This window comes from Anguilla anguilla, chromosome 5, assembly GCF_013347855.1.
Source record: "Anguilla anguilla isolate fAngAng1 chromosome 5, fAngAng1.pri, whole genome shotgun sequence".
In the NCBI taxonomy this organism is placed as follows: domain Eukaryota; kingdom Metazoa; phylum Chordata; class Actinopteri; order Anguilliformes; family Anguillidae; genus Anguilla; species Anguilla anguilla.
The window spans coordinates 57,526,188-57,538,223 of NC_049205.1; the positions used below are offsets into that span (position 1 = coordinate 57,526,188).

Consider the following 12,036-nt stretch of genomic DNA (forward strand, 5'->3'; position numbering starts at 1 on the left):
TCAACACACTATGAATAGGAACAACTTGAATATCACTCAATATAACTGAAAAGGACCAGTTAAAGGTCACTTACTGAACTGTGCACAAACTGCGGAGCGTTGTCGTTGCTGTCGGTTACCGTGACGATTGCTGTGCAGGTGGTTGCGAGGCCTTCCCCCATCATATCAGCAGCTTGAATTATCAATGTGTATTTAGGAAAGTTCTGCAAAAGGAAACGCAAAATAGTTTTACTATTTCTAACTGGATATATTCTTGTCTATTATGTCCATAATGTCTGTTTTTTAAATCATTGTTATTTTACATATAGTTCCTGTTATTAGTGTATCATATACCTCTCTGTCCAGCCCATCTGAATTCAGTTGGATCCCTCCAGTCGAAGGGTTAATAAAGAACATATCTGCTTTTGGACTCTCTGGGTTTTGGATCAGAAGTTTGTATCTAATGTCAGCATTCGCTGATCCTGGTTCATCTTTATCAATTGCAGTCACCTTCATGAATTCAAAACCTTAAGAGGGAAAATGAATGAACACAAATAAATATCAAAACAAAAAATATAATTTGATTCAACAGAGCACCACTGCGACTGTTTATGTGAGATTGCATCTTGGGCAGTCAGCCCGGCTTGTGGATATTGATACTGCTCTCAAAGAATATGCTACTGTTATTATACCATACTGAATTTTCATATTTGCCATAAGATGAACGTACCTTTGGGGGATGATTCAGCTACGTTGCCCAGGAACGGACCCATGGTAAATTCCGGTCTGTTGTCGTTCTGATCGATCACATTGATGGTAATGTCCACGGGATCCTCGGCCCGACTGGCACTGTCACCCAAAGCGACAGCGTGAGCTAAGAGCTAGAGAGGGGGAAGAGAGGAAAGAACACGGGCCTACAGTTACGGTTGGGACCTCTAATAAATCTCACAAAAAATAAAAATAAAGACTTGGCCATTGCTGATACTTGGAAATATCGTCTTGTTGCTGGAAAAACAAACTTACTATATATTTATCATTCTTCTCTCGGTCCAAAGGCTGGGTGACACTGAGCCAGCCAGTATCCCTGTTAATGGTGAAAAGCCCAACAGGGGGCTGGTCTGCCCCGGGCCCAGTGATGCTGTATTGCACCTTCACTTCCTTATCCCGGCTGTATCGGATCTGCAAATGAAAACGCAACCAGGCATCACTGAATAAAACACGACTGAACTACTACCAAACTCAAAATTGGCAAAAACGCAGCCACGGGCACATACCTGCACCATGAGTTTTGGGAAGGGGCCTCTTTCATTTTCCGATACGCTGATGGGGGGAATGACCCAGTCCCAGTTCCTTGAAGAGTGTGGAAACACAGGCTGTGGCAGAGCTGCAGAGTGCTGAGGAAGGAAGGAACTATCAGAACTGCTTCCAGGATGTAGCCGTCGCCTTAGAAACCTTTACATCAGACACTATCCATTCTCCCCACATTGCACCGTTAAGCAGTAGTGCAAAGGTATACTCGTTTCTCTCATTTTGAAAGGATTAAAATGTTTTTTTTATTAGTTATATATATACATATATATATAAAGTACAACTAATTTTATTGATTGCTGCTTGGCTCTTTTCACTGATTATAATATTGAGCTTGTCATTGATAAGGTATAGCTGCACATGGTGCTTCCGAGCTCAGAGCGTGTTCATTTCACTGGCCGGTCCAGAACTCTGCGGCTCACATCTCCACGGTTCTGCTCAAAACCCGTACTAGGGTGCCCTGCCTGCATGCAACTTCCCTTTCCCAACAGCAGATGGCGATGTGGTTCCCTACAGTAGCTTGCACAAGACAAGCCAATAGAATACTGCACAGCTCAACACACTATGAATAGGAACAACATTGAATATCACTCAATATAACTGAAAAGTACCAGTTAAAGGTCACTTACTGAACTGTGCACAAACTGAGGAGCGTTGTCGTTGTTGTCGGTTACCGTGACGATTGCTGTGCAGGTGGTTGCGAGGCCTTCCCCCATCATATCAGCAGCTTGAATTATCAATGTGTATTTAGGAAAGTTCTGCAAAAGGAAACGCAAAATAGTTTTACTATTTCTAACTGGATATATTCTTGTCTATTATGTCCATAATGTCTGTTTTTTAAATCATTGTTATTTTACATATAGTTCCTGTTATTAGTGTATCATATACCTCTCTGTCCAGCCCATCTGAATTCAGTTGGATCCCTCCAGTCGAAGGGTTAATAAAGAACATATCTGCTTTTGGACTCTCTGGGTTTTGGATCAGAAGTTTGTATCTAATGTCAGCATTCGCTGATCCTGGTTCATCTTTATCAATTGCAGTCACCTTCATGAATTCAAAACCTTAAGAGGGAAAATGAATGAACACAAATAAATATCAAAACAAAAAATATAATTTGATTCAACAGAGCACCACTGCGACTGTTTATGTGAGATTGCATCTTGGGCAGTCAGCCCGGCTTGTGGATATTGATACTGCTCTTAAAGAATATGCTACTGTTATTATACCATACTGAATTTTCATATTTGCCATAAGACGAATGTACCTTTGGGGGATGATTCAGCTACGTTGCCCAGGAACGGACCCATGGTAAATTCCGGTCTGTTGTCGTTCTGATCGATCACATTGATGGTAATGTCCACGGGATCCTCGGCCCGACTGGCACTGTCACCCAAAGCGACAGCGTGAGCTAAGAGCTAGAGAGGGGGAAGAGAGGAAAGAACACGGGCCTACAGTTACGGTTGGGACCTCTAATAAATCTCACAAAAAATAAAAATAAAGACTTGGCCATTGCTGATACTTGGAAATATCGTCTTGTTGCTGGAAAAACAAACTTACTTTATATTTATCATTCTTCTCTCGGTCCAAAGGCTGGGTGACACTGAGCCAGCCAGTATCCCTGTTAATGGTGAAAAGCCCAACAGGGGGCTGGTCTGCCCCAGGCCCAGTGATGCTGTATTGCACCTTCACTTCCTTATCCCGGCTGTATCGGATCTGCAAATGAAAACGCAACCAGGCATCACTGAATAAAACACGACTGAACTACTACCAAACTCAAAATTGGCAAAAACGCAGCCACGGGCACATACCTGCACCATGAGTTTTGGGAAGGGGCCTCTTTCATTTTCCGATACGCTGATGGGGGGAATGACCCAGTCCCAGTTCCTTGAAGAGTGTGGAAACACAGGCTGTGGCAGAGCTGCAGAGTGCTGAGGAAGGAAGGAACTATCAGAACTGCTTCCAGGATGTAGCCGTCGCCTTAGAAACCTTTACATCAGACACTATCCATTCTCCCCACATTGCACCGTTAAGCAGTAGTGCAAAGGTATACTCGTTTCTCTCATTTTGAAAGGATTAAAATGTTTTTTTTATTAGTTATATATATACATATATATATATAAAGTACAACTAATTTTATTGATTGCTGCTTGGCTCTTTTCACTGATTATAATATTGAGCTTGTCATTGATAAGGTATAGCTGCACATGGTGCTTCCGAGCTCAGAGCGTGTTCATTTCACTGGCCGGTCCAGAACTCTGCGGCTCACATCTCCACGGTTCTGCTCAAAACCCGTACTAGGGTGCCCTGCCTGCATGCAACTTCCCTTTCCCAACAGCAGATGGCGATGTGGTTCCCTACGGTAGCTTGCACAAGACAAGCCAATAGAATACTGCACAGCTCAACACACTATGAATAGGAACAACTTGAATATCACTCAACATAACTGAAAAGTACCAGTTAAAGGTCACTTACTGAACTGTGCACAAACTGAGGAGCGTTGTCATTGCTGTCAGTTACTGTGACGATTGCTGTGCAGGTGGTTGCGAGGCCTTCCCCCATCATATCAGCAGCTTGAATTATCAATGTATATTTAGGAAAGTTCTGCAAAAGGAAACGCAAAATAGTTTTACTATTTCTAACTGGATATATTCTTGTCTATTATGTCCATAATGTCTGTTTTTTTAATCATTGTCATTTTACATATAGTTCCTGTTATTAGTGTATCATATACCTCTCTGTCCAGCCCATCTGAATTCAGTTGGATCCCTCCAGTCGAAGGGTTAATAAAGAACATATCTGCTTTTGGACTCTCTGGGTTTTGGGTCAGAAGTTTGTATCTGATGTCAGCATTCGCTGATCCTGGTTTATCTTTATCAATTGCAGTCACCTTCATGAATTCAAAACCTTAAGAGGGAAAATGAATGAACACAAATAAATATCAAAACAAAAAATATCATTTGATTCAACAGAGCACCACTGCGACTGTTTATGTGACATTGCATCTTGGGCAGTCAACCCAGCTTGTGAATATCGATACTGCTCTCAAAGAATATGCTACTGTTATTATAGCATACTGAATTTTCATATTTGCCAAAAGATGAACGTACCTTTGGGGGATGATTCGGCTACGTTGCCCAGGAATGGATCCATGGTAAATTCGGGTCTGTTGTCGTTCTGATCGATCACATTGATGATAATCTCCATGGGATCCTCGGCCCGACTGGCACTGTCACCCAAAGCGACAGCGTGAGCTAGGAGCTAGAGAGGGGGAAGAGAGGAATGAACACGGGCCTACAGTTACGGTTGGGACCTCTAATAAATCTCACAAAAAATAAAAATAAAGACTTGGCCATTGCTGATACTTGGAAATATCGTCTTGTTGCTGGAAAAACAAACTTACTTTATATTTATCATTCTTCTCTCGGTCCAAAGGCTGGGTGACACTGAGCCAGCCAGTATCCCTGTTAATGGTGAAAAGCCCAACAGGGGGCTGGTCTGCCCCAGGCCCAGTGATGCTGTATTGCACCTTCACTTCCTTATCCCGGCTGTATCGGATCTGCAAATGAAAACGCAACCAGGCATCACTGAATAAAACACGACTGAACTACTACCAAACTCAAAATTGGCAAAAACGCAGCCACGGGCACATACCTGCACCATGAGTTTTGGGAAGGGGCCTCTTTCATTTTCCGATACGCTGATGGGGGGAATGACCCAGTCCCAGTTCCTTGAAGAGTGTGGAAACACAGGCTGTGGCAGAGCTGCAGAGTGCTGAGGAAGGAAGGAACTATCAGAACTGCTTCCAGGATGTAGCCGTCGCCTTAGAAACCTTTACATCAGACACTATCCATTCTCCCCACATTGCACCGTTAAGCAGTAGTGCAAAGGTATACTCGTTTCTCTCATTTTGAAAGGATTAAAATGTTTTTTTTATTAGTTATATATATACATATATATATAAAGTACAACTAATTTTATTGATTGCTGCTTGGCTCTTTTCACTGATTATAATATTGAGCTTGTCATTGATAAGGTATAGCTGCACATGGTGCTTCCGAGCTCAGAGCGTGTTCATTTCACTGGCCGGTCCAGAACTCTGCGGCTCACATCTCCACGGTTCTGCTCAAAACCCGTACTAGGGTGCCCTGCCTGCATGCAACTTCCCTTTCCCAACAGCAGATGGCGATGTGGTTCCCTACGGTAGCTTGCACAAGACAAGCCAATAGAATACTGCACAGCTCAACACACTATGAATAGGAACAACTTGAATATCACTCAACATAACTGAAAAGTACCAGTTAAAGGTCACTTACTGAACTGTGCACAAACTGAGGAGCGTTGTCATTGCTGTCGGTTACTGTGACGATTGCTGTGCAGGTGGTTGCGAGGCCTTCCCCCATCATATCAGCAGCTTGAATTATCAATGTATATTTAGGAAAGTTCTGCAAAAGGAAACGCAAAATAGTTTTACTATTTCTAACTGGATATATTCTTGTCTATTATGTCCATAATGTCTGTTTTTTTAATCATTGTCATTTTACATATAGTTCCTGTTATTAGTGTATCATATACCTCCCTGTCCAGCCCATCTGAATTCAGTTGGATCCCTCCAGTCGAAGGGTTAATAAAGAACATATCTGCTTTTGGACTCTCTGGGTTTTGGGTCAGAAGTTTGTATCTGATGTCAGCATTCGCTGATCCTGGTTTATCTTTATCAATTGCAGTCACCTTCATGAATTCAAAACCTTAAGAGGGAAAATGAATGAACACAAATAAATATCAAAACAAAAATTATAATTTGATTCAACAGAGCACCACTGCGACTGTTTATGTGATATTGCATCTTGGGCAGTCAGCCCGGCTTGTGGATATCGATACTGCTCTCAAAGAATATGCTACTGTTATTATACCATACTGAATTTTCATATTTGCCATAAGATGAACGTACCTTTGGGGGATGATTCGGCTACGTTGCCCAGGAACGGACCCATGGAAAATTCGGGTCTGTTGTCGTTCTGATCGATCACATTGATGATAATCTCCATGGAATCCTTGGCCGAACTGGCACTGTCACCCAAAGCGACAGCGTGAGCCAAGAGCTAGAGAGGGGGAAGAGAGGAATGAACACGGGCCTACAGTTACGGTTGGGACCTCTAATAAATCTCACAAAAAATAAAAATAAAGACTTGGCCATTGCTGATACTTGGAAATATCGTCTTGTTGCTGGAAAAACAAACTTACTTTATATTTATCATTCTTCTCTCGGTCCAAAGGCTGGGTGACACTGAGCCAGCCAGTATCCCTGTTAATGGTGAAAAGCCCAACAGGGGGCTGGTCTGCCCCAGGCCCAGTGATGCTGTATTGCACCTTCACTTCCTTATCCCGGCTGTATCGGATCTGCAAATGAAAACGCAACCAGGCATCACTGAATAAAACACGACTGAACTACTACCAAACTCAAAATTGGCAAAAACGCAGCCACGGGCACATACCTGCACCATGAGTTTTGGGAAGGGGCCTCTTTCATTTTCCGATACGCTGATGGGGGGAATGACCCAGTCCCAGTTCCTTGAAGAGTGTGGAAACACAGGCTGTGGCAGAGCTGCAGAGTGCTGAGGAAGGAAGGAACTATCAGAACTGCTTCCAGGATGTAGCCGTCGCCTTAGAAACCTTTACATCAGACACTATCCATTCTCCCCACATTGCACCGTTAAGCAGTACTGCAAAGGTATACTCGTTTCTCTCATTTTGAAAGGATTAAAATGTTGTTTTTATTAGTTATATATATACATATATATATAAAGTACAACTAATTTTATTGATTGCTGCTTGGCTCTTTTCACTGATTATAATATTGAGCTTGTCATTGATAAGGTATAGCTGCACATGGTGCTTCCGAGCTCAGAGCGTGTTCATTTCACCGGCCGGTCCAGAACTCTGCGGCTCACATCTCCACGGTTCTGCTCAAAACCCGTACTAGGGTGCCCTGCCTGCATGCAACTTCCCTTTCCCAACAGCAGAGGGCGATGTGGTTCCCTACGGTAGCTTGCACAAGACAAGCCAATAGAATACTGCACAGCTCAACACACTATGAATAGGAACAACTTGAATATCACTCAACATAACTGAAAAGTACCAGTTAAAGGTCACTTACTGAACTGTGCACAAACTGAGGAGCGTTGTCATTGCTGTCGGTTACTGTGACGATTGCTGTGCAGGTGGTTGCGAGGCCTTCCCCCATCATATCAGCAGCTTGAATTATCAATGTATATTTAGGAAAGTTCTGCAAAAGGAAACGCAAAATAGTTTTACTATTTCTAACTGGATATATTCTTGTCTATTATGTCCATAATGTCTGTTTTTTTAATCATTGTCATTTTACATATAGTTCCTGTTATTAGTGTATCATATACCTCTCTGTCCAGCCCATCTGAATTCAGTTGGATCCCTCCAGTCGAAGGGTTAATAAAGAACATATCTGCTTTTGGACTCTCTGGGTTTTGGGTCAGAAGTTTGTATCTGATGTCAGCATTCGCTGATCCTGGTTTATCTTTATCAATTGCAGTCACCTTCATGAATTCAAAACCTTAAGAGGGAAAATGAATGAACACAAATAAATATCAAAACAAAAAATATCATTTGATTCAACAGAGCACCACTGCGACTGTTTATGTGACATTGCATCTTGGGCAGTCAACCCAGCTTGTGAATATCGATACTGCTCTCAAAGAATATGCTACTGTTATTATAGCATACTGAATTTTCATATTTGCCAAAAGATGAACGTACCTTTGGGGGATGATTCGGCTACGTTGCCCAGGAATGGATCCATGGTAAATTCGGGTCTGTTGTCGTTCTGATCGATCACATTGATGATAATCTCCATGGGATCCTCGGCCCGACTGGCACTGTCACCCAAAGCGACAGCGTGAGCTAGGAGCTAGAGAGGGGGAAGAGAGGAATGAACACGGGCCTACAGTTACGGTTGGGACCTCTAATAAATCTCACAAAAAATAAAAATAAAGACTTGGCCATTGCTGATACTTGGAAATATCGTCTTGTTGCTGGAAAAACAAACTTACTTTATATTTATCATTCTTCTCTCGGTCCAAAGGCTGGGTGACACTGAGCCAGCCAGTATCCCTGTTAATGGTGAAAAGCCCAACAGGGGGCTGGTCTGCCCCAGGCCCAGTGATGCTGTATTGCACCTTCACTTCCTTATCCCGGCTGTATCGGATCTGCAAATGAAAACGCAACCAGGCATCACTGAATAAAACACGACTGAACTACTACCAAACTCAAAATTGGCAAAAACGCAGCCACGGGCACATACCTGCACCATGAGTTTTGGGAAGGGGCCTCTTTCATTTTCCGATACGCTGATGGGGGGAATGACCCAGTCCCAGTTCCTTGAAGAGTGTGGAAACACAGGCTGTGGCAGAGCTGCAGAGTGCTGAGGAAGGAAGGAACTATCAGAACTGCTTCCAGGATGTAGCCGTCGCCTTAGAAACCTTTACATCAGACACTATCCATTCTCCCCACATTGCACCGTTAAGCAGTAGTGCAAAGGTATACTCGTTTCTCTCATTTTGAAAGGATTAAAATGTTTTTTTTATTAGTTATATATATACATATATATAGAAAGTACAACTAATTTTATTGATTGCTGCTTGGCTCTTTTCACTGATTATAATATTGAGCTTGTCATTGATAAGGTATAGCTGCACAAGGTGCTTCTGGGCTCAGAGCGTGTTCATTTCACTGGCCGGTCCAGAACTCTGCGGCTCACATCTCCACGGTTCTGCTCAAAACCCGTACTAGGGTGCCCTGCCTGCATGCAACTTCCCTTTCCCAACAACAGAGGGTGCTGTGGTTCCCTACGGTAGCTTGCACCAGACAAGCCAATAGAATACTGCACAGCTCAACACACTATGAATAGGAACAACTTGAATATCACTCAACATAACTGAAAAGTACCAGTTAAAGGTCACTTACTGAACTGTGCACAAACTGAGGAGCGTTGTCATTGCTGTCGGTTACTGTGACGATTGCTGTGCAGGTGGTTGCGAGGCCTTCCCCCATCATATCAGCAGCTTGAATTATCAATGTGTATTTAGGAAAGTTCTGCAAAAGGAAACGCAAAATAGTTTTACTATTTCTAACTGGATATATTCTTGTCTATTATGTCCATAATGTCTATTTTTTAAATCATTGTCATTTTACATATAGTTCCTGTTATTAGTGTATCATATACCTCTCTGTCCAGCCCATCTGAATTTATTTGGATCCCTCCAGTCGAAGGGTTAATAAAGAACATATCTGCTTTTGGACTCTCTGGGTTTTGTATCAGAAGTTTGTATCTAATGTCAGCATTCGCTGATCCTGGTTCATCTTTATCAATTGCAGTCACCTTCATGAATTCAAAACCTTAAGAGGGAAAATGAATGAACACAAATAAATATCAAAACAAAAAATATCATTTGATTCAACAGAGCACCACTGCGACTGTTTATGTGATATTGCATCTTGGGCAGTCAGCCCGGCTTGTGGATATCGATACTGCTCGCAAAGAATATGCTACTGTTATTATACCAAACTGAATTTTCATATTTGCCATAAGATGAACGTACCTTTGGGGGATGATTCGGCTACGTTGCCCAGGAACGGATCCATGGTAAATTCGGGTCTGTTGTCGTTCTGATCGATCACCTTGATGATAATCTCCATGGGATCCTCGGCCCGACTGGCACTGTCACCCAAAGCGACAGCGTGAGCCACGAGCTAGAGAGGGGGAAGAGAGGAAAGAACACGGGCCTACAGTTACGGCTGGGACCTCTAATAAATCTCACAAAAAATGAAAATAAAGACTTGGCCATTGCTGATACTTGGTAATATCGTCTTGTTGCTGGAAAAACAAACTTACTTTATATTTATCTTCCTTCTCTCGGTCCAAAGGCTGGGTGACACTGAGCCAGCCAGTATCCCTGTTAATGGTGAAAAGCCCAACAGGGGGCTGGTCTGCCCCGGGCCCAGTGATGCTGTATTGCACCTTCACTTCCTTATCCCGGCTGGATCGGATCTGCAAATGCAAACGCAACCAGGCGTCACTGAATAAAACACGACTGAACTACTACCAAACTCAAAATTGGTAAAAACGCAGCCACGGGCACATACCTGCACCATGAGTTTTGGGAAGGGGCCTCTTTCATTTTCCGAGACACTGATGGGGGGAATGACCCAGTCCCTCTTCCTCCTCTTCAGTCCTTTTGAAGAGTGTGGCAGCTGTGGCAGAGCTGCAGAGTGCTGAGGAAGGAAGGAACTATCAGAACTGCTTCCAGGATGTAGCCGTTGCCTTAGAAACCTTTACATCAGACACTATCCATTCTCCCCATATTGCACCGTTAAGTATCAATGCAACGGTATGCTCGTTTCTCTCATTTTGAAGGGATTAAAAGGTTTATTAATATAAAAAAACAACAAATTTTATTGATTGCTTCTTGGCTCTTTTCATTGATTATAATAAAGAGCTTGTCATTGACAAGGTATAGCTGTAAGGTATAGCTGTACAAGCTGCTTCCGGGCTCAGCGTTCAGTTGACCGGCCGGTCCAGAACTCTGCGGCTCACATCTCCACGGTTCTGCTCAAAACCCGTACTAGGGTGCCCTGCCTGCATGCAACTTCCCTTTCCCAAGAGCTGAGGGCGCTGTGGTTCCCTACGGTAGCTTGCACAAGACAAGCCAATATTATATTACCTCTTCAGGAACGCCATCCACCTCACTGTGTTCGGATTGCTGGTGGTCATCGGTGTGGTGGTGGTGGTGTTTGAGTTCGTGGTGGTGAAGCTGATGGTGGTCGCCATGGCCGTGTTTGCGTACGTGCACCACTCGGACTGTGGCCGACCGGCTCTCGCTCTTGGAGCCCAAAATGGCGATCGTGAAATGCCTCTCTCCGCCATACAGCTCGACAGGCTTCTTCAGGCGCACTGTTCCGTCAGAGTCCACTTCAATGTGAGAATTAAGGCGGAATAAGACTTTCCTGTCGCCACCGCAGTCATCAAAGTGCACTGAAACAAGAGCAAGAAACAACGGAACATTACAGGCATTTAGCAGACTTACACAATATTAACATAGCATTTTACAGTGTAAACATTTATACAGCTGGATATAACCTGAAGCAATGCAGGTTGAGTACCTTGCTTGCAAGGGTACAACAGCAGTGTCCTACCCAGGAATCAAACCTATGACCTTCTGGTTACAAGCTTAGTTCCTTACCCACTGTGCCGCCAAATCAAACACTATCAACACACACCACGCTATCAATAGTGAAGAACATAAACATTATCATGTCAGAAAGGAATGTCATATTTTCATGCATTGAAAGACATTCTAGACCTTCAACAGAACAAATGATTACATATTTCATATTAGCCTTTTTTTAACATTAAGGGGAATAATTGTAAAAAAGCTGCTTTTTATGCTGTCCGTGTCACATCATATGCATAATAAATACACCACCACACTGCCATGGCACGAAGTCTTTTTTTTTTTCTTTTAATTTTATTTTGTTAAATTATCTATAAACCATATAGATACAGCTGGGGGAAAAAACAGTAGGCAAAATTGTGAATATGATTGTATAAGTTGTTGAAACTCAAATAAAAACTAAGTTAAAAAAAAAATCTTTAAAAAAAACAACAAGTGGCGGGTAAACAACTGTGAGATTCGACGTTAGGTGCCACCACGAAAATGC

At 42.9% G+C, this 12,036-nt stretch overlaps 1 protein-coding gene across 9 annotated transcripts in view; it reads right to left on the reverse strand.

Annotated features, from left to right (window-relative positions):
- Positions 1 to 12,036, reverse strand: part of LOC118227135 (B-cadherin-like) — a 50,452-nt gene that overhangs the window by 37,517 nt on the left and 899 nt on the right. For 2 of the 9 annotated variants that reach the window (XM_035417291.1, XM_035417292.1), the window contains exons 3-24: positions 11,040 to 11,350; positions 10,462 to 10,590; positions 10,211 to 10,366; positions 9,918 to 10,068; positions 9,542 to 9,714; positions 9,283 to 9,411; positions 8,621 to 8,740; positions 8,370 to 8,525; positions 8,077 to 8,227; positions 7,701 to 7,873; positions 7,442 to 7,570; positions 6,780 to 6,899; positions 6,529 to 6,684; positions 4,395 to 4,545; positions 4,019 to 4,191; positions 3,760 to 3,888; positions 3,096 to 3,215; positions 2,845 to 3,000; positions 2,552 to 2,702; positions 2,176 to 2,348; positions 1,917 to 2,045; positions 1,254 to 1,373 (exon numbers count right to left, since the gene is read on the reverse strand). In XM_035417291.1, coding sequence (XP_035273182.1) covers positions 1,254 to 1,373; positions 1,917 to 2,045; positions 2,176 to 2,348; positions 2,552 to 2,702; positions 2,845 to 3,000; positions 3,096 to 3,215; positions 3,760 to 3,888; positions 4,019 to 4,191; positions 4,395 to 4,545; positions 6,529 to 6,684; positions 6,780 to 6,899; positions 7,442 to 7,570; positions 7,701 to 7,873; positions 8,077 to 8,227; positions 8,370 to 8,525; positions 8,621 to 8,740; positions 9,283 to 9,411; positions 9,542 to 9,714; positions 9,918 to 10,068; positions 10,211 to 10,366; positions 10,462 to 10,590; positions 11,040 to 11,350 — 3,356 coding nt within the window. Of the gene's footprint in view, positions 1 to 74; positions 204 to 333; positions 507 to 709; positions 861 to 1,002; positions 1,159 to 1,253; positions 1,374 to 1,916; positions 2,046 to 2,175; positions 2,349 to 2,551; positions 2,703 to 2,844; positions 3,001 to 3,095; positions 3,216 to 3,759; positions 3,889 to 4,018; positions 4,192 to 4,394; positions 4,546 to 5,600; positions 5,726 to 6,528; positions 6,685 to 6,779; positions 6,900 to 7,441; positions 7,571 to 7,700; positions 7,874 to 8,076; positions 8,228 to 8,369; positions 8,526 to 8,620; positions 8,741 to 9,282; positions 9,412 to 9,541; positions 9,715 to 9,917; positions 10,069 to 10,210; positions 10,367 to 10,461; positions 10,591 to 11,039; positions 11,351 to 12,036 lie in introns of those variants that run through there. The other 7 variants (XM_035417293.1, XM_035417294.1, XM_035417295.1 and 4 more) reach the window with 5 other exon arrangements.